The sequence below is a fragment of the Petaurus breviceps genome, unplaced genomic scaffold, assembly GCF_028583685.1.
Source record: "Petaurus breviceps papuanus isolate PSGF00001 unplaced genomic scaffold, PetGlider_PUasm1.0 64, whole genome shotgun sequence".
Lineage (NCBI taxonomy): Eukaryota > Metazoa > Chordata > Mammalia > Diprotodontia > Petauridae > Petaurus > Petaurus breviceps.
The window spans coordinates 3,834,268-3,856,915 of NW_027186428.1; the positions used below are offsets into that span (position 1 = coordinate 3,834,268).

Consider the following 22,648-nt stretch of genomic DNA (forward strand, 5'->3'; position numbering starts at 1 on the left):
TCTCATTACTGGAGAAAGAACCTCCTCCCTTCTTCTCCCAACCCCCACACACATTTCTCAAATGTTTAGGACTCTTGGGGGCAAGAAGGGAGTCTAGAAATTCTGTTCTAGAAATTCAGTTCCCGAGCATCTATTAAGTGCTCACTGGGTACAAGTCCCTGCACTCTGGGTGAGTTATAAGGGACATAATTCCCAGTAATACAGATCAGTGGGGTTGGGTGGGGGCATAACGAATACTCAAGTAACTATTATACAAAAATAAAGTTATGTTCAAAGGAGAAAACCTAGTAAAGTGTTTTGAGAAGTGGAATCACTTTTAACTGGAATTTGCCTCTGCAAGGGCTTTATAGAAGAGGTTACTTTGGAAGAACCTTATCAGAGATGGACTGATGGGAAGCCTATCCCAGGTGTGGGAGACTGTGTGGGCAAAGGGAGGTAGGAGAAGATAGGAGATGGATAGGACTTTAGTTTCCTTATTTCTAAAATGGGCATTAGAACATCTGTACTCTCTCAGAGGCAAGTAAGTGCTTTGTAGCATTTCTTTGGATTTTACTAAATGGAGATAGAGGGATGTTTGTGTGTGTGTGTGTGTGTGTGTGTGTGTGTGTGTGTGTGTGTGTGCAAGGGATCTGTCCTTACTATAAAGTCCCTGAGGGCAGGGCCACCCTTTTATCTGGAGCATTCTGTGAGTTAACAGGGCAGCTGCCAAAGGGAACAGAACTGTTTGGATGAAGTAAGGCAGGGCTTCCCAGGAAGGAGAAAATGGAAGGCTTAATTAAGGCAACTAATAAACCTGAAAGAAGGAAAGAAAAGAAAGAAATGTGGTTATTTATTTATTTTTTAAATGAAGTGCTCCAACCCCCTGAAAGTCAGCAGTGCTGGTGGCAGCGGGTGGGCAGGGGGGGGGGTGATCTGTGGATTCTCCAGCAATGCTAAATTGAATCAAATTAAGAAAAACATTTTCCAAGTGCAAGTAAAATATCTGTTTAATTAGATCATAAAAAGGGAATTAAAAGTAATATTTTGTAGCATGGTAATTATTGCTTTTTTTTTTTTTGAAGGGGAGAGGTCTCTCTCTGTTGCTTGGCTTCTATTTCTACAGCCCGGATGTGGCCCTCATCTTTTCCATTTATCCCCATCCTGTCTGGGTTTGGATGTCTTTGAGTTGCCAGATTGACCTGACCTGGGTGGAAGCCTTGGCTCAACTAAATGACCTTGGACAAGTCTCTTTCTCTGAGCTTTAGTTTTCTCTTCTCTAAAATGAAGAGAAAGATTATTTCCAAGCTCCCTTTTGTAGTTAGTTCAGGCTCCCATACCCCAGAATGGACCCTAGCGTTCATTTGATTTACTTTATCCACCTCCACGAGACCTTGCCTGGCTCATTGATATTTCTCTCCCTCTCTGTTCTTTGGTCAAGGGAGGGAGGGGCAGTGTTCAGTATACCAGGAAAGGGCATTATAATCAATGAGAGGTCAGGTGGGGGGGGGGCTGGGTATAGCTGGGACAGAGTAGGTTAATAGAGGGAATACTTCGCTTTCCTGTTTCTGCCATGCTTTGTGCTCTAATGGCCATGACAGGCAGCTATTTTAATTTCATAAGGCCTTGCTTTGTCCAGAAAAAGTAACAGGAAATATAGGACAAGGCATAGTAAGCAGGCTACTGGAAAGAGAGTTGGCCTGGAGATCAAGAACTGGTCTCAAGGTTTGACCCTGTCACTGGTGTGACCTTGGGTAATTCATTTCTCCTCTTTGGGGCTCAGTTTCTGAATCTATAAAATGGGGAGAACAATGCTTGTACTTTATCCCTCACATACTTTGTAAATTGTAAAGCATCGCAGAAGTAAGAGGTTTTATTTTCCTGTTTTGTCCTTACTCTCCTTGTCTCTGAAATGGAAGGGTTAGATTAGATGTTTGCTAGGGTCCTTTCTAGCTCTAATGGGCTTTAGGTCTATAGTTACAGCTATTGATATGGCCAGGCTATAGTGAGGTTAGTGAGGTTGTACAGTGGAGAGAGGGCTGGGCGTGGAGTCAGGAAAGCTAGGGTTCAAAGCCCAGCCTCAGATACTTAGGAGCTCTGTGATCTTGGGCAAGTCCCTTACCCTCTGTCTGCCTCAGTTTCCTTATCTGTAAATTGGGGTAATAATAGCACCTACCTCCCAGGGTTGTAGTGAGGATTCAATGAGATAATATTTGTGAAGCACTTTACAGACTTCTAAAAACTATAGGAATGCTTACTGCTACTATTATTATTCTAAAACCCCTTCTAACTGACATTCTGTGTTCTAAAGCCTTTTACAGCTCTGACTTTCTGTGTTCTGTGTTCTAAGGCCCCTTCAAGTCCTAACATTCTAAGCTCTATTTCTATGTTCATATTCTATGCTCTATGTTCCAAAACCCCTTCCAGCTCTGGCATTATGTGCTCTGTGTTCTAAGGCCCCCTCCACTCCTAACATTCTATGTTCTATGTTCTAAGTCCCCTTCCAGATCTGATATGATATGCTCTATGTTCTAAGGCCACTCTTAGCCCTAATATTCTATGCTTTGTGTTCTAAGACTCCTTCCAGCTCTGGTATTCTGTGCTCTGTGTTCTAAGGCCTCTTCCACTCCTAACATTCTATGTTCTATGTTCTAAAGCCCCTTCTAGCTCTGACGTTCTATGTTTTCTGTTTTAAGGCCCCCTCCAGCTCTGATATCCTATGCTCTATGTTCCGAGGTCCCTTCTAGCTCTGACATTCTGTGTTCTGTGTTTTAAGGCCCCTTCCAGTCTGGGTAGACTATATTCTGTGACTTTTCTAGTCCTTGAGTTTGATGGTTCTTTGAGATTTGGACAGGGTAGGGGCATGTAAGGAGATTCTTGTTGGAGGAACAGGTTGGACAAGACAGCAACATGTAAGAAAATCAGCTTGGTGCAATGGAAACAGTAACAGATGTGAAGTCATGGGACTTGGGTTTGGATGCTGGCTTCCCTGCTTGCTACCTGTTTTCTTCCCTGCTTTGGGTCTTAAATATCCGGTCTGTAAGAGTTTGATTGGATGGATTTCCAAGGTCTTCTCCATCTCTGAATTCTGTGAGCCCTACAGTCAGGATCCAGAGCATGAACTTTCTGAAAGGCTAGATTTCCAGATGGGAGGTGGGAGAATTTGGAAACTTCACTGAATTTCCAGATGCCTCTTTGCTTCCTCTCTGGCTGATTGGGTTGGGGCCAAAAAGGAATGGTTGTAAGTGAGGGTGGAAGGAGGTTCCCTGGGTGGGTTTCACAGTGGGAAGGAGCCAGCTTTCAGGTGTCTGACTTAAACACATTACTTCCTGCTTGGTTGGCTGGGGTTGTGGAGTGAAGTGGTAATGGTGGTGATGATGGTGGTGGTGGTGGCAGCAGCGTGGGCAGGTGGGGTTTGGTTCAGAGCCCAGAAGCTTTGTGAAAACAATCTGGACCCCCAGGGACTGAACTGGGGCTTTCCAAGATCCTCGGTGTTAGAGAGCAGAACAAACACTGGACTTGGAGTCCACAGACCTGGATTTGAGTCCTGGTTTTGCACCTTGTTTGGTTTTGGGCCTCAGTTCCCTCATCTGTAAAGTGAGGGGGCTCGGATTACATGAGATATAAGGGCTTTTTGTAGTTCTATATCCTCTAGTCCTAAGGAATTGGGGGGCCCTTGGAAACAGTAGCACATGGCCCTGGGACACTAGACTTCAGTGGCATTTGAAGAGTTTTAAAAGCAGAGCCCTAGATTTAGATTCAACAGAGGTGGAGTGTCCACGTTCACAGCGGTGTGATGGTGAGCCAGTGAGCCTCATTTTCCTTTGGACTAATTCCTGGACTATTATCTCACAGCATGGTGCTGAGAAAAGTTGGCAAGGCACAGAGGATGCATATAATAGCCAGCATTTATATAGTGCTTTCCTATAGGGCACACAGTGCCAGGTACTATGCCAAGCACTTGGCAAATAGTTTCTCATTTGGTCCTCAGAACAACCTTAGGAGGTCGGTACTATTAGGATCTCCATTTTATAGATGAAGAAACTGAAGCAAACAGAGGTTAGGTGACTTTCCCAGGGTCACGTAACCAGGATGCCTGAGGCTGAATTTGAACTCAGGTCTTCCTGACCCATAAGTAGCACTAGTAGGTACTTTTATGATCTTGACTCTGCCACCCACTGCCTGTGTGACCAAGGGGCAAATCACTTCACCTTGCTGGGCCTCAGTTTCCCCATATGTAAAATGAGGGAGCTGGTCTAGGTGGCTTCTGAGGTCTCTTCTAGCTTTACGCTGGTGATCCCTAAGTAATTGGAGGGAGAGAGCACTAACCGGGGGGAGACCAGGGAAGGCTTCATGGAGGAGGCTGTTCCTGAACTGGGACACTTATAGAAATGAGGGATGGTAGGAGGTGGGGATGATGAGGAAACCATGATGAGGGTTTGAGGGCCTCCCTCAAATCCTACATGTTGCTTATTCCAGGAACTTTCTTGTCTTCTCTGGCCTCAGTTTCCTCATCTGTAAAATGGGTAAGGGAGGCTAGCTGAATCTGTAAGGAATAGCCTTGGGGTCAAAAGGGAAGTCACCCAGGACAGCTGTAAGGAAGGAGGAGGTGGGGATGGGCCTTGCTCTTTGTTTTGGTGGCATTTGAAAGGCTTTCTGGCCAATTTTATAGTTACTCTCTTTTCTAGGGTGCTTCTGTCAGCCAGCCCTTTTTCATCTCTCTTGGCTTCCTCCCAAGGGTATGGGGTGTGTGAGTGTGTGTGTGTATGTGTGTGTGTGTGTGTGTATGTGTGTGTGAGGGTATGGGTGTATGTGTGTGTAGGGGTAGGGGTGTGTGTGTGTGTGTGTGAGTATGAGTGTGTGTGTAAGGGTATGGGGTATGTGTATTTGTGTGTGTGTAGATGTAGGGGTGTGTGAGTGTGTGTGTGAGGATATGGGGTATGTGTGTGTGTCAATGTGTGTGTGTGTGTGTGTAGGGGCAGGGGTGGGGAGTGGCATTTCCCAGTCCTTGGGGCTATTCTGGCTCTGGGTGCCCTGGATGGCCTGGGGAAAAGATTTAGGTCTCCACCACTGAGGAACTTTTAGGCCATGAGTGTTGCCAAGCTCATCGAAGGTTATTTTACCAGCTAATAACCTAGAAGTGGAAGCCTGGCCTTGGTAGCTCAGGGGGCCTCAGGCTTCTGCTGAGCTGTGGGCAGTTACAGCTCAGGGTACAAATAAGCTGAGATCTCTGAGGCCAGGGGTGCATGGCATACATATGGGAACACATTAAACACTGTTTGCTGCTTGTAAAACCCTCTCCCCAGGGGAGATTTAGGCTGGTTCTCCCATGGCTTTTATTTCTTGGTCATCTGGTCAAGGAATCATGGAATTGAAAGCTGAAAGGGATCTTAGAGATAATCTCATGACCAACCCCCCTCATTTTACAGATAAGGAAAGGGGGACCCAGAGTGTTTCGATGACTTTCTCAAGGTCACATAGCTAGTCCGTAACAGACACTGGGAGGCAGTTAGGTGCGGTGGATAGAGACCATTGGGTCTTGGAGTCAGAAAGACCTGAGTTAAAATCCAGCATCAGATACTTACTGTGTGACCCTGAGAAAGTCTCTCAGCCTCAGTTTCCTCATCTGTAAAATGGAGATCATAATAGAACCTACCTCCCAGGATTGTGAAGATCAAATGGGATGAAAAACTTAGCATAATGGCTGACACATAGTAGGCACTATATAAATGCTAGCTATTATTGATTTTTTTTTTGCAGTGTAATATGTATTTTATTTTCCCCCAATTACATGTTCAAACAATTTTTTTTTAACATTTGAAAAAAAGTTGAGTTCCAAATTCTATCCTTTCCTCCCCTCCCACCTCCCCAGATGGTAAGCAGATAGAAGTTATACATGTGCAGTCATGTAAAACATTTCCATATTAGTCATTTTGTAAAAAAGGACTCGAATAAAACAAAAGAAAGAAAAAAAAATAGAAAAACAGTACGCGTTAGTGTGTATTCAGGCAATATCAGTTCTTTCTCTGGAGGTGGATAGTACATTTCATCATTAGTCCTTTGGGATTGTTTGGGTTCATTAAATTGCTGAGAATTCTAGCTATTGCTATTATTAGGGGTGGGATTTGAACCCAGGGCCTTTGATTCCAAATTTAGTGCTCTGTCTGTGACATTGTTATATCTGTTTACTTCAGAGAAGGTTTGAGAGGTACATGGTAGCTGGAGGACCGGGCTTGGAGTGAAGTAAACTTGAGTTCTTCATATCTACCCTTAGGTACTTGCTAGTTGCTATAGGTAATGGGGATGGGATTTAGGGGACATTTCCAAACCTCAGTTTCCTCAGTAGCTAAGATAAGGATACTTGGGCCACCAGCCTTACCCAGGTGGGAGTGAGGGAAATCTGAAAAGCCATGTAAAAAGTGAGTTTTAGTATTCTGTTTGGCAGATGGCAGAACCAGGGACAATGTGGGGAAGGAGCAGAGAGGCGGATTTGGGTTTTTATGTGGGGAAAATCTTCCTAATGACTGAACTTCCCAGGAGTGGATTGAATTGCCTTGGACATTAGCAGGCAGGATGTGGGATGCTATAAAAGTACCTGGCAGACTGTCTCTAAGGTTTCTTCAGGCTGTAGAGTACTCCAAAATGCCCTCCTTTCTCACATAGAAGGAGGCCAATAAATGTTGGTTGGTTGGTGAGTTCTCCCCCTGCCTTCTCAGTTGTCCGCTCTAGCTTGAGTTAGAGCCTGATGGGAGCTAAGACTCAATCTCCTCCCTTTGGGTCGGCCAGTGTTTTGGACCTGAATGACCTTGGACAGATCTCTTAGCCACCCTGGGAGGGGCAGGAGGATGCTGGAAGTCCTTCGATCCTGGAATCAGTCTTTGCCCGGGGCCTACTCTCCTTTCTCTGTGTCATAAAAGTGTGAGTGTGACTGGGGGCTGGGGAAGGGGAGGGAAGGAGGAGGAGGAGGAGGAGGAGAAGGAGGAGGGACACTCCTCAGGACAATGGAGCGGATGGCCTGCTGTGGGGAGCTTGGGGGAGGGTTGGGATGGGTGTGAGGAACAGGACCTGCTGCCTTTTAAGCTGGGGCCTAATGGTCTTAACAGGGCATCCGGTATATTTCCTTTCCTCTTCACACCCACCCATTGGCTAGCTGGCTTTGGCCCCCCACTGTGGAAAAGACCTGTAGCTAGCAGCTGGCCCCTGGGGAGAGGTGGGGAGGAGGGCAGCAGCTGGCCAGCCCTGGCTAGCCTGAATTACAGCCTTGGAAAGAGAATTTCTCCCCAGCAGAAAGGGATATTTCAGTCTTTCTTCCAATACAGTTTATTTCTGGCTCTGACGCCTAGCTGGTGTTTTTCTGACTCTCTTCCAATTAGTGGAATTAAGAGGAAAAACAGAGGTAGATGGTTATATACAGACTTCCATGGTGTCAGTGAGGGAGGAAACTTGGGGCGGTGGAAAGCACCCTGGGCTAGGAGTTAGGAGACCAGGGCTCTTAGGGGTGCTCACTGTGAATGTGGGCAAGTAGGCAAATTATTTTCACCTCTCCGGTCTCCTGGGTCCTACCTCTAATGCATTCTATGTGTGTGGTCTTAAAAGCGAATCATCTAAACTCTCTCAGCTTCAGTTTCCTGATCTGGAAATGTGGGGGTTGCACTAAGTGTCACATAGTATAGAACTCAGGGCCTAGACTCAGGATAGTCCTGGTTTCCCGAGTTCAAATCCAGCCTTAGACACTAGATGTGTGTTCCTGGACAAGACAAAACTCCGTTTGCCTCAGTTTTCCTCACGTGCAAAAATGAGGATAATAATAGCTTCTAACCTGCCAGAGTTGTTGTGAGGACCAAATGGGATAATAATTGTAAAATGCTGAGCCCAATATTTTTCCCATGGTAAGTGCTATATAAATGTTAGCTATCATTATCATTATATTAACTCTAAGGTCTCATGAAGCTCTAGCTGTATTAAAGACTCTTCTGGGTCCTGGGTTCCATGTGACAATGTTTCTTCAGGCGCTGATATTCTATGTTATAGACAGACCAAAGTTCCTCTTGGTCTGGACATTCTGTTCTATGGTCTAAGATTCTTGAGAGCAGAGATTATTATTCTTTTTTTTTTTTGTATCTGTGTCACCAACATTGAGCACCTTGCCCAGCACATAGTAGGTGGTTAATAAATGCTTGTTGATTGAGTCCCTCCCAGGACTTCCACTCTTATGTTCTTTGTTCTCAGGCCTTTCCCAGCTCTTCCATTCCATGATCCTCTGAGGGGCCAGCTTCTTTCTAATGGGAGCTCTGCAAGAAGGTTTCCCTTTGTTAATGAGAGCATATTTCCCAAGGCAGACAGAGGGCTCTGTTTGATCTAGCCCTGGCTTTTTGAACTTTGTAAACTTTCTATGGGATAGGAAAGAGGATTTTTAATCAGGACCAGAAGTCCTAGGGAACTTCAAAGGTAGCATTAACTAAGTCCGCAATTCCCATTGAGTAGAGCCCTCTGGGAGATAGTCCAGGGCTCCTCAGAGACTTTTAACAAGTCAGGGGCCCAGTATCAGGCACCCCCAGCAATTATAGCCAGGCCTGAGCTGAGCTGAGCTGAATGGTGACATGCTTTTCATCCTTACACTGGTCAAAGGTTGGAAATTTCTTGCTTTTAGGATTTTTATAGAGGCTCTGGGATTGTTTTCTATAGGCAGAGTTTGAAGAGATTCACAGGTAAATTGTACATTTGCTAAACATAAGCTGATGCCCTTCTGTAGCCTTTTGATTCCTTAACCTTAGGGATAAAAGTCCTTCCTTGACAGTCATATGTGCAAACTGTTAGAAAGAGGACAGGGACCATGAGACCCTTGGCCTAGTCCTGGTGACTCTGCCAGCAGTGTGGCAGGATGCCATAGAATATTTGCTCTGAAAATAACCTCATCTAGTCTAAGGGTTCTTGACTTTTATATGTCATGGGCCTCTTTGACCATTTGGTGAAACGGAGGGACCCTTTCTTGGGACAATGTTTTTAGATATATAATATAAAATACATAGGATTACCAAAGGAACTAATTATAATGAAGTACATTTATTAATTAAAAAAAAGTCACTTACCCTAGTTTAATCACCCTTGACAAGGATTCATTAAAACTGGGGCCCGGAGAGGGGAGAGGACTTACCCAAGGCCACAAAGATTTCAAAGTAGCTGCTGTCTGGGGGAGGAGTTGTCACACTTTTGTATTTCTATCCTGTACCTAGTTCAATTTCTGGAATTTGTAGATATTTAATAAATTGGTATTGATTGGTCATCAAGTAAATTACTATTTGAGAAGTGCCCCTAACCCTCTTAAACAAATTTTTAGATGTGATTTTTATTTTTTTACTAAATTTTAATTGTCAGGAGGACATTAAATTGGTCAGTTTTATTTTCCAGTCTGACCTTTGGGAACTAGACGAGCTCTTTGAGGAACTGGAAAGTTTGATAAGAAGTTTTTGGAGAAGCTATTTCCTAGGATTTAGAGCTAGAAGAAACCTTAGAGGATTTCTCATTCAGACTCCCCTCCCTCCCTTTTTTTTCCAGAGGATTCTGAGGCCCAAACTGGGGAAGGGACTTACCCAAGGCCACAAAGATTTATGGCCAGGCCAGAATAAGAGCCTGAATTTCCTGACTCCAAATCTAGTGCGGTTTTTTTCCTATTACACCCAACTGCCTGGCCAGTGTTTCCTGACAGATAGTGTTTCTGAACTGGTAACCTTGGAACAAAACCCTGGCCTGCTCTGGCCCCATCAACCTATGCCCTTACCCCCTCCTGTCAAGCAAATTTGAGTCAGAGAAGATTGGAAGTCATTTGATAGGTATGGTTGTTAAATTGGTTTCTTGGGAGTGCAAGTCATTATTGCATTTGGTCATATGAATGCCATGTGTTTCTTGTTCAACCAATTATGTGACAAGGAGCAGAGGTAGGGCTGTAATTGGGCTTTTCTGCTAAGGGCTAAGCAGAAATATATAATACATATATATACACATATGTAAATATATGCAGATATACACATCATATATCCATACTCCATATATCTGTACATACACACATATGTACACACATATACACATATGTGTAATTGGGTGGCATGGTAGATATGTGCTTGGCCTACAGTCAGAAAGACCTCAGTTCAAATGTGTCCTCAGACACTTACTAGTTGTGTGACCCTGGGCAAGTCACTTAACCTGTTGACTCAGTTTCTTCATCTGTAAAATGAACTGGAGAAGGAAATAGCAAATCACTCCAGTGTTTTTGCCAAGAAAACCCCAAATAGGGTCATGAAGAGTTGGACGCAACTGAAAGATAACTGAACAATTGAACAATTTTAAAACATTCTGAGGAGTCCATAGGCTTCACTGGACTGTCATGGGTTAAAGACCCTTGGACTAGATCATCTTTTAAGTTCCCTTCTGGTTTAGGATTTTGTAGGATTTATTCTACTAAGGAAGAGGATAGTTCTGAGGCTCTATGCCATGGTCAGACCACAGCTAGGGGTGGTTCCATTCTGGAATCAATATTTTAGGAAATCAGCATTTGGGTGAGTTGGAGGAAATCTGGAAGAGTGTGACCAAGATGATGGGAAGGTCAAAGTTCCTCTGAGGATTGGTTAAAGTAACTGAGCATGTTTAATATAGAGAAGAAAAGACCAAAGGGAGAAATATTTGCTGTCTTCCAGTACTTGAAGGGCTGTCATGCTGAAAATCATTTGTGCTTGAAAAAAATCAGTCAGGAGGAATGTTTGGAAGTTGGAGAGAGGCAGACTTTGGCTGGATAGGAGGAAAAACTTGCTAGTAGCAACAGCTATCTTAAAGTGGAAGGGACCACTGTGAGAGGCAGTGATTTCCCTATCACTAGAAAAGCTGCACAACCATTTTGGGATATATCGTAGGGGGCATTTTTGTTGAGGTATCGGTTGTATTTGATGGCTTCAGAGGGCCCTTCTAGTTCCAGAATTTGGCGATCACTCTGGAGGGTCCAAGGCTCCAAATGAAGAGTTGGTGATATCATCCTCTCCCTGGTTTGCTGTGGTTTGCTGGAGCTGTAGGTTGTTTGGTAGCATGGACAACACAGTCTTGTTAGTGGTTTCCAAAAGACAGTTAATTAAGAACACAAGTGAATGGATAGTTATTAAGGACACCCCAAGCCCAGCTATTAAGCTCTGATAATTATTTTCATACTGGGTTCTTAAAAATGAAACATTCATGTAGCTTGTTAACCAGCTGTGGACTGCTGGAGTGTACGCAGGGGCCTCTGTGAGTGGCAGGTCCAATTGTTGCCTTGTCCTTTCCTCTCCTGCCTCCATCAGGACTGATGTCTCTTTGTCTTTCCTCTTCTCTCTAGGACCCAAGAATTTCAGCTTTAATTCTTGACAGACTCCAAGTGCCTGAGTATCTCCAGAGGAACCGGTTGGAAGGAGAGAGTCGCTGTGATGTGTGTGCCACACACCTGAACCAGCTTAAGCAAGAAGCCATTCAGATGGTGCAGGTGTCTTCCTGTCACGAGAAGCCTGACCACCCGCATGGTCCTGGGGCCCTAGCCCGCTTGGCATCTCAGAACTTGACCAACCATTGCTCTTTGGGTGGAGATTTGCCTTTGGCCTCAGGGCAAGTTGGAAAGCAGCAAGCTTCTCTCTTCCCTGGGGCAGAGAGGAAAAAAGCTCTGGCATGGCCCCCAGGCTCTGGTGGCTTTCCCAACTCCAGTGTCCAAGTCACTGTGGCACCCACAGGCCTTGGTGGTGCCTTGAGTTCTGTCACTATCCAGGCTCAGCAGTACCTGGAAGGCATGTGGAGTATCTCCAGAGTGAACAGTTTCCTCCCACCAGCTTGTCTGGTAAGTACTAGTGATTTTTGCTCAAGTAGAACCAAGTCCAAGAAAAATCATTTGCATGAAGCCTTGAGCAACCACCATAGAAGAGATGGTTCAAACCATGTTCTTTGCAAAGTGATGTATTTTGCTAAATTTTTCCAGATAGTGTCACCATGTAGAATAAGGCTCTTACCTTGTTTTAAGCTAGAATTGGGCAGGGTTATCAATAATGGTGCATAATACTTCTCCCTTAAAAAAAAAGTAAATACTTAGTCTTTGAAGGGTCTTAATAAATTCTTATTGACGGGCTGGCTGACTGAAGGGCTGTCTTTATTAATGGCTGGTAAGAAACTCCTTATTGAGTTTCTACATTGTAATATCACTCTGGTTCTTCTAAAAGTTGTAACATCACTTTTTATTCAATGTCAATATAGTTGTCAATGGAAGTTTTTTTTCTTTTAACCTTTCTCCTTGCTTCAGGGTCACATGGGAAGAGCTTGAAAGCTGCATCTGAATGTGACCCTGGAGCTATTGGTTTGCTGGTCCAACATGAGAAGGGGCTGTGTCTATAGCCTCAGGGGAGTTGAACCTGTGGCCTAGCAGCCACTAAGAGGGTGTGACCCTTTTGGGAAGGGGGCTGTGTATTGCAAGTTTTGTACATTAAAAGCGATCTTCCTTTGGCAGCTGTTGCAACCTAATGAGGGCTGTTCTTGTCTGTGGCTAATGCTGCCTTTCTCATATGGGTCTGGTGGTAAAGCTCTGCTGTAGATTCTTCATTCAGTTGACTTCTACTTGCATGTCATAAATGCTTTCTTTAAGAAGAGAGTCAGAAGATGCTAGTCATGACGAGTGTTGAACAACATAACAAAACATGGAATTGACTGTACCTTAATGGGTGATGAAATGACTGGTTACAGACATCTAAGTCATCTCTGAATTAGCCAAAATAAACACTAGACTGAAGGAAGGAAAAAGGTGAAAAGACACTCCATAACATCACAATAGCTCTATCTAAACCTATTTACCAATAGGTTATCAATCAACCTATGACCTATTTAAACAAGCTGTTGATATTGAAAAATAGGAAATGGGGGAGGGTAGGTGGTGCAGTGAGCAGAGCACCAGCCCTGGAGTCAGGAGGACATGAGTTCAAATCCAGCCCCAGACACTTGACACACTTACTAGCTGTGTGACCTTGGGCAAGTCACTTAACCCCAATTGCCCTGCCCTCCCCCCTCCAAACAAGCAAAACAAAAAAAAAAAAGAAAATGAATAAAGAAAAAACTTTAACTCTGATGATCATTGATTCTGAGAGGCAGTATGGTATAGTAGAAGGAGTATCGAACTGGAATTAAAAGAGATATGAGCTTGAATATGGCTTCTGTTGTTGTGGAGTTGTTTCAGGCATGTCTGACTCTCTGTGTGACCCTATTTGGGGTTTATCTTGGCAAAGATACTGGTTTGCCATTTCCTTCTCCAGATCATTTTACAGATGAGGAAACTGAGGCAAACAGGGTTAAAGAACTTGCCCAAGGATACAGCTACCAAGTACCTGAGGCTGGATTTGAACTGATAAAGATGAGTCTTCTTGATTCCAAACCCAGTGTTCTATCCACTGTGCCACCATTAATCATGTAACTATGTGCAAATCACTTAACCTTTCTGAGTCTTAGTTCTCTCCTCTGTAAAGCAGAGCTAATCATACCACTCAGAGCTGTTGTGAGAGTTAGATAAGATGATGTGTCTAAAGTTCACTGTAAATCTTAAAGCATTACATAAATGTCAGGGGTTATTATCATAATTTCCTTGGAGAAATTTGATGTAAAGCAATCGCCATAATGGGGAGGCCCAAAGAACCCAGAAACCACCTCAACAACTACATGCTTGATCTTGCCAAGTAGAGAGAATGATAGCCAAGAACCACACCCATTTAGAGCAGATATTCATTTGCTGAATTATATCGAGGAGAATAACAGAAGAATTTGGGGAACAACAGAAGAAGGGGAAGAACCTACAGAAAGCTTGTCATGAGACCCAAGTAAACTAGATAATCCCACATAGAAGACAAGACACAATCAGTTTGGGAAATCCTTCAGATGCTTCTCTTGGTGAATTACATTGTGGTGTTTGCATAAAACTCCTGAATTCTATAGGATCTCCTCAATAAAATTCATGGTCACTCATAAGAGATTGGATATTTATTATGCCACATAGCAAAAAAGACCAGGACATGGAGAATATATAAATCACACAGCCTTTGACATGCATTTAAATGAGTAGCTTGTTGAATTAGTACAATAGTGCTAACAATGCCTAAACAGGCATTACACCTAGACAGATAACTGGCTCCCAAATTGAAAGGAAATAGGAGAATATATTTGATTGGATTTAGAAAAGAGCAAATTACTTTGACACAAATATCTGTCTCTTTTAGCACCAGCATTCTCTGAGTGATGCTACTTAGCTAGGGACAATCTCAAAAGAATCATAATTGTAGGTGACCCAGAGAGAAATGGAGAGATGCTCAGTGGATATGAGTATGTGGGCTGTGGCATGAAATATTATTATTATTATTATTGCTTTTTGGGAGGGCAATTGGGGTTGTCTGAGGTCGGATTTGAACTCAGGTCCTCCTGACTCCAGGCTGATGCTCTATTCACTGCACCACCTAGCTGTCCCTTGAGAAATATTACTAAGGAAATGTATAATCAGTAAAGAAGATGGGCCAGTTATATTACAGTATAGAGCAAGGAATAAAAGATGGCCAGTAGGAGCATTGCCCTTCTGTGTAGAATGTGCTCAAATACCTCAAGAAAGAAAGGCTTATTTCTAATGAGATAGATCTTCTGTAGGGAGTTTCTGTGAGAACAGGCTGAGAGGGTTAGGGTTGATGGAAGGAGTGATTGCATCGATATGAGTGTAGGTCAATCAAAATATTGAAGTATAAGGTTTTTTGTATATTGTAGAACGCTTCTGATTCTCACTGGGTTTACAGTCCAATAAGAGTCCCAGGTTTTGTTTTTTTCCCCCAGTTGAGCTGGTATCTAGTCATGTATCTCCACTTTTTTTTTTTGCTTTTTGGAGGGGGAAGACAGGGCAATTGGGGTTAAATGACTTGCCCAAGGTCACACGGCTAGTAAGTGTTAAGTGTCTGAGGCTGGGTTTGAACTCAGGTCCTCCTGACTCCAGGGCAGGTGCTCTATTCATTGTGTCACCTAGCTATCCCCACTTCTAACCCATTCTCTCACTGATATCTACAAACCTTTATTTAGATCTACTTTGAATAAGGCCCCGTGTTGCATGCTCTGGAGGAGGCAGAGATGGATAAGCTCAGTCTAGAAAAGGTATAAGATCAGGATTCAGATAGCTACAACTCAAGGCAAGATACAAGAGCCCAAGTGGGAAATTGCTAATCTAATCCTCTTTCAATAGTTTATATGATTGACCTACCTCCTTTGTCAATCATTCCTTTCCTTGATTTATCTTATACTATATTTTTTTCTGGCAAAGCAATTAGGATTAAGTGACTTGCTCAGGGTCACACAGCTAGCAAGTGTCAAGATTTAAACTTAGGTCCTCCTGATTGTCTGACCCGTGTCTCATACTATTTTTAAAAAATTAGCCTAAATCTTTTAAAGGAAAAATATCCACCTTATTCCTTTCTACTTCATCCCCCATAGAAAGAAAAAGAACAAAACCGTTGTAACAATATGTAGTGAAGTAAAACAAATTTGTACATTTTCCATGTCCACAAAAATATATGTCTCTGCCTTCTCCTTAAGTTTATTTCTTTTTTTTTCAGGAGGTGGGGAGCATTTCATGCTCTTTTTGCATGAGAACCCTCAACAGGTACATACTGATGGGGAAGTTGAGGCTTAGAGAGAAATGATTTGTCCTACATGGAAGAGTAGTTAGTTATTAGAGTTTGGATGTGAAAGATCTTCTGTTAGAAAGCTGGTGCTAGGGAATTATAGAGGAAAGAGGGAACCACTGTGTTTATGTGTGTGTGTGTGTGTGTGTGTGTGTGTGTGTGTATGTGTGTTTGCATGCTAGTGGACTTGTAGGAGTACATTATGGAAAGTTTCAAATAGGAGAAGGTACTGCATGTGGGTCCTAAAGGATAGATAAGAAAGCAATAAGTAGAGATTGTGAGGAGAGGGAGAGCTTTGGGGAGGAAACAGCCTGAGAAGACAGGGAGGTAGGACATTGCCTCAGTTCAGGGATTGGGTTTTTCTGGGCTTTGCCACAATGTAAGATCTATGCTTGAGCAAATACATTAGAAAGACTCTTCTTTTGTTTAAGTCATACATCATAGGAGAAAGACTGGAAAGAACCTTAGAGATGATCTAAAGTCTGAAGCCCTTATTTTGCAGAGGGGAAAATGAAGAACACCAGCCCTATCCCCAAGTAATCTCTCTGAGTCAAGGCAACAGAATGCAGCATGACTTTGGAGTCAGAGGACCTGGATCACAATCCTGTATCTGATGCTTAGGACCTGGGTGACTGAGTCACTGGCTCCCCTTGGCCTTCCTGTCCACATCTCTCTAAAGTGAAGGCATCGGGCTAGACAACCTCTGAGGTCTCTTTCAGCTCTAGAGCTGTAATCCTAAGTGCTCAGTACAATGATTGACTGTCTTTGTTGTAGTCTTTCAATGGTAATGACAGCTGGCATTTGTACCATACTTGAGTCATTGTCTCATTTGGGGCAGCTCAGTATAGGAGGAGAAAGAGCCCTGGTTGTGAAAGAGGCATGAAATGTGGATCTGAGTCTAGACCCCATTATTTATTATCTGTGTGACCTTGAACAAGTTCCTTGTTTTGGTTTTCTCTTTTGTCATGCTCAGTTTCTTAATATTTTTGGTCCAGACTTTTGATTTCATTGATTTTTAGAGAACTTCAGATGGGGCAACTCCATCCAAAGAAACAGATTACCTGTGTTTTATAGGTCTAGATCTTTGCCAGGCCATTGAAACTTAAAGTGACTTGTTGTAATGATAAAATGGGAATTTGAAGATCTTCTCTGCCCCTTAATAAGCCTAAGGGAATTTGAAGACCTTCCTTGCTTGGAAGATCTTCCCTGTCCCCTAACAGGTTGAATGTAATCACATGTAGCCTATTGTGGGAGGAGTTTTCTGACAGGTCAAACAGAGCTCATAGGAAGCTGGAAGTCAAAACAGTTAGAGACTGAGGGAGAGAGGATGCACCCAGGGAGACAGCTAGACTTGTGAGTAAATGTTTGTTTGTGTAAAGGCTAAAGGGTGGTGTGGCTCTCTGCTGTGTTGTGGTGTATTAACTTCTATGTTATTATGATGGATTTGATTTTCTGGTGTCTGAATAAATGTTTTGCTTCTGTCTTATGTATGGAGAGTCTGTTATATTTTGCAATCGAGCAATAGGTCGGCTGTCGGCGCTGTGAATATTACGTTGGTGCTACACTTGTCCAAGGACATACAGCTAGTTAATTCTTCTGAGTCAGGATTTGAACTCATTTCTGTTAGCTCCACACCGCCTCTCTCTGTCATTTGTAAATTGTGTAAATCAGCTATTTATCTTACCTTTTGAAGGAACTCTCTCTACCAATGCATATGCTGCTGTGGTTCTCCCATTTATGGTTGTAGAGAATAGCTGGGGACCTGGAAAAGCTAAAGGCATTGCTCAGGGTCACACAATTCCTATATGTCCGAGGCAGGCCTTCTGTTGCTATATGAGGCTGCCTCTTTCTAAAGAGCAGTAGTGAGGATTCAATGAGACAACATGTGTAAAATATTTTATAAACTGTAAAGTGTGATATAATTAAATTCTAGTCATTTCCGTTCCTGAGGTTTGTAGGAGCTACTGAAGAATGAAGGGGCAGATAGGTGGCCTAGAGCCAGGAAGACTCCTCCTCCTGAGTTCAAATCTGGCCTCAGTACTTACTAGCTGTGTGACCCTGGGCAAGTCACTTAACCTTGTTTGCCTCAGTTTCCTTATCTGTAAAATGAGCCGGAAAAGGAAATGGCAAATCACTCCAGGAACTTTGCCAAGAAAATACCAAATGGGGTGATGGAGAGTCAAACATGACTGAAAAACAATGACACAACAATGCAGAATAAAGGAACCAGAATCAGGTGAACAATTCATATAATATATCAACAACACTGTAAAGAAAACAACTTTGAAAAACTCACAAACTGATCAATGAAATAATCAGTTGCTATTCCAAAGGACCAATGATAAAGTATGCTGCTCCCTTCCCACCTAGGAGACCACCTTTATGGACATGACCAATGTGGAAATTTGTTTTTCTTGACTCTACATTTTTGTTATGAGTGTTTTCTTTTTTTTTTCCCTAATGAGGGTAGATAAGAGGGAGAGGGGAGATTATAATAGTGTTCCTCCACTCCCCCCCAAAGGAAAAAAGAACAGAAGGAATCACAGACAAGGGCAGCTTTGAAAGTTACATGTTGAATTTGTCATATACTTAAAATGAAAACTAAACTGATGTAATAGGGATTTGCTCTTTCGTGTATCGCCCTCTCTGTTTCTCTTTCTGTTCCACAATGTATATGGAAGTGCTGATTTTATTGTATGTTTGTTAAATTCAGAATAAAAATAAAATAAACTAGAAATGAAAGAAAAGGTAGGTGGGTGGATGAGGGCGAACCACATTGTAGAGAGTCTTGAATGCCAGGTCACTGGAAATATTCCTTTTCTATTTTCCTGAGATTTTATTCAGTCTATTATTATCCTTCCCTTTCCTCTCCTACTCCCACCATTGATACTGATAAAGAGCTGGGAAGCTGCCCCATATCTTTGTGTTGAAATTCAAGACAAGGGAGAGAGAATTGAGAGTTTGTTTGTGTTCCGCATATGATGTTAAATACCCCCTAAAATGACCCTTTGGTTGGGGAAGGTAGGGTTGGGTTAGGGCCCCTAGTGAATAAGGTCATGAGGCATGGATTATGGATATAAAATGTAGTCCTTTAAGCCTTATTCTTCTTTCCTACACTGTTTTACAGGAGCTTTATTTCAGCTTGTGTCGGTATGTGTATTATGTGTGTGGGGAGTGAGGAGGGGACTGGATAATGGATTTATAATTAGAGAACAGTCACAGTAATCAATGATGGTATTATTAGGCATATAAATAGAACTTTAAGCTTCAGATGAGGTAATTTCCTGCTGCGTCCAGGGATCAATAATTAGAACTAGACCCTGGAATGTTAAAATACCTCTCTGAAGACTTTAGAATTAAACACTTTGGTGCAGGCAGCCCCATGAATCTCCCTTTCTTCATTGTATTGCCCATAAACAGTTCTATGTTTATTTTATTACTAACAAGGGTAATAGAAAATAATTTTGGGGGGTAGGGATAGGGGTGGGAGGAGACCCGTGGCCCAGGGTCTCTGTCTGAAAATAGGAGAGCTATTGAGATGCCAATGTGGTTTGTCCTAATGGACAGATTCATCTTTTCTAATAAGAACAATCAATGATAACAATGAGTGCAATACAGACATGCATTTTTAATAAAGATTTAAGATTTACAAAGTACTTTCCTCACAATAATAATAATATTGCTTTAAAAAAAATTCCCTAAAATGACCCTGTGGATCATCTAAGAAGTTCCTTCCCTCCTTGGGGAAGTCAGGGTTGGGTTAAGATCACTGGAGTGGTCATAGGCCTGTTTCCTCCTGTGGAGGGAGGGCTACAAGCATCCTTATTTCTGTATTTTGTAGAGAAGAAAGCTGAGGCTCAGAGTTATTGGTGTGACTTGATGGAAGAGAAAAGAACACTTGGATCTGACTACATAAACCTCCCTGGGCCTCCTCCTCACCTGGGAAATGAGGCAGCAGGATTAAATCTTCTCCAAGGTTTCCTCCAGCTCCGAATGCCTTACCCAGAGAGACGCAGTGAGGGGAAGTCTATAGAGGGCCAGCTTCAGTAGACTGCCCACCTGTATGGGTCAGTAATCTGCATGGGTGGAGAGAGTTTCCACACAGTGGGTGAAATCATAGGTCTGGCTGGACCAAAAAAAAAAAAGAAAGAAAAAGAAAAAAACTTGCCCCAGGGCACCCTTCTAGTACATGTTGAAGGGTGGGGGGGGATAATAGTAGTTCACAGTTGTATCCTGCTTTATAGTTAGGAAGCACTGTACAGACATGATCTCATTTAATTCTGATAATAGCTTTGGTGTTCTGGGGGCCTTTCTTCATGCGAAGCCTAGGGAAATAGAGAGATCCAAATTCATTCATTCATCCAGCAAATATTTAACTTCCTACTGTGTGGGGCCTCTACTGAGATTCTCTTCTGATGCCTCCTCACCTTGGCATGGAGGTGAACTTGGGTCCTCTAAGCTGAACTCTAGTGGCTATGTGGTTCAGTGGAGTCAGGAGACCTGAGTTCACTTGTGGCCTCAGACACTAACTGGGTGACCTCGGGCAAGTCATTTAACCTTGGTTTGCCTCAGTTTTTTCCTCTGTACAATGGGGATAATAATAGCACCTACCTTCTAGGCTTGTTGTGAGGATCAAATGAGATGATATTTGTAGAGCACTATGCAAAGCCTTCAAGCAGTACATAAATGCTAGCTATTAGGCTGAGGAGTATAGGTCCAGACACGAAAGGGATACATGTATTTGTCTGAGGACCTATCTGGCTAAATATGGAGAGCCTTTCTGTTACGAGGTTGGCTACCAGGGGATCGATGTTTTTGGCCACAGCTGCTCATGGAGAACAGTCAGTTCAACACTTTTAAAAGCATTTATTAAGCACCTACTGTGTGCCAGTCAGAGGGGGAGCCTGAGGATGCATGGGTGCACACATACATGTGTGTACATGTATGCTTGGGAGGAGCACAGATTCTATACCTGAAGCAGTCTAGGTAATCTTCACCTTGTTTGGGGGTTAGACATCATTGGTCCTGGTGGTGGGCTGGGAAAGGCCTGGTGAAGGACTTAATTTATTCACCCTTCTTCCTTGGCAAGGACTGTCTGCTCCAGAGCCCAAACCTCATGTTGATTCCTCTTTATCCCCTGGACCAGAGGGGTGGGACAGTCTATATACCTGGGCCTGTGTAAAGGCCAAGTAGTTCTGCTGTCCAGAGACTGACGTGGGCATCATTCTGCTAAGGGGAGAAAGGATCAAGGACAGCGTGTGTGTCTGTGTGTGTAACTGTGCCTGTTCCCCAAATAAGTAGGATTTCTCTTGGCCCTCAGAAGATAAATCTTCATTCTGGAGATTACATTCTAATAAGGATGATAGGACATGAGTCCAGGTAGACAATGCACAGAATATCAGAAGTGAAAGGGGCCTTGGGATCACAGAATCATAGGGTTCCTGGAAACCTTCCCCAATTCTTCCCTCAAATCCATTCTTTAATCCACCCCCCCCCCACTTTAAGTAGGAGAAATTAAGACCCTGAAAGACCAAGGGACATGTGAAGGTGACATATAGATAGATCTCAGGGTTGGGAAGGAGGACATGTATGGAACCCATCCCGCCTCCCACTGAAACAAGAGGGAATCCAGAGACTCCTCATTATGGTTTGGGACAGCTCTTTCTTAGAAAGTTTGTCCTTCCATTGGTCAGAAATCTCCCTCTGCTTTTCCCTAATTACTCCTATTTCTGTCCTGCAGGTCTAATCACTCTTCTCCAAGAAAGCCTTTGAGATTTGTGTTATTGTTGTGGTCGAGTCATTTCAGTCGTTTTGATTTCTCATGACCCTGTTTTTTGGGGGTGTTCTCTTGGCAAAGATAATGGAGTAACTTGCCATTTCCTTCTCCAGCTCATTTTACAGCTGAGGAAACTGAGGCAAATAGGATGAAGTGACTTGCCCAGGGTCACACAAGCTAGTGAGTGTCTGAGAACCGATTTCAACTGAACAAGATGAACCTTCCTGACTCCAGGCCCAGTGCCCTGTGCCACCCAGCTGCCCCAGACCTTCAGGATGCTTGACAACAGACAACCCTTCAGATATTCTTATGTTCCTCCTGACCCTGCTTTTCTTTAAGTTCAATATCCTTGGTCCTTTTAACAAGTCCTTTTATGATGGCACTCTAGTCCCCTCAACCTCCTGGTGACCCTTTTTTGGTTATGCCTCGTCAGTGTCCAGATGTCTTAAGAGTGAATGAAACGATGAAAAAAAAAAGAGCAGTACAATGCATTGTGCAAATGAGGGCGACGTGGCCTCCAGCTCTGGGAAGGAGAGTCTGTGAAGGCTTCCTGAGATGGGAGGTGGGCACTTGAACTGGGTCTTTGGAGAGTGGCAGGATGTCAACAGTCGGAGAGGGACAGAGGACAGAATAGACTGAGCAAAGGCCTGGGGATGGGAGGGAGCGGCATGTGGGATGAATTCAGAGAATACAGTGCTGGGGAAAACGTGGTTGAGATAGGCGTGGAGCGGCGGGCTAAGAGAACATTAGATTCTTTCGGGGTGGGAGGGACTTGAGTTCTAGTCTATCCTCTATGACCAAGTATGTGTCACTTTGACAGGTCCCTTTCTCTTTCAGGGACTTAATTTCTCCTACTTTAAACTAGTTTGGGGGCGGGAGGAGGGAAGGGTGAGTTTAAGGGAAGAGCTAGACTGGAAAGTTTCTAGGCATTCTGTGGTTCTGTGATTCCAAGGCCCCTTCCAGCTCTGACATTTTATGTTCTAGGATTCCAAAGCTCCTCTCAGTTAGTACATTCCATGATCTATGATTATAAGGCCCCTTCTATCTCTGACATTCTGTGTTCTGTTCCAAGGCCCCTTTCTGCTCTGACATTTTATGTTCTAGGATTCTAAGGCCTCTTCCTTCTCTGACATTTTATGTTCTAGTATTCCAAAGGTCCTCTCAGTACATTCCATGATTTATGATTTTAAGGCCCCTTTCAGCT

General features: G+C 43.3%; 1 protein-coding gene across 3 annotated transcripts in view; it reads left to right on the forward strand.

Moving 5' to 3' along the window:
- KIF26A (kinesin family member 26A) overlaps nucleotides 1-22,648 on the forward strand; it is a 171,441-nt gene that overhangs the window by 45,966 nt on the left and 102,827 nt on the right. For all 3 annotated transcript variants that reach the window (XM_069103816.1, XM_069103814.1, XM_069103815.1), the window contains exon 3: nucleotides 11,333-11,821. In XM_069103816.1, the coding sequence (XP_068959917.1) occupies nucleotides 11,333-11,821 (489 nt within the window). The remainder of the gene's footprint in view (nucleotides 1-11,332; nucleotides 11,822-22,648) is intronic.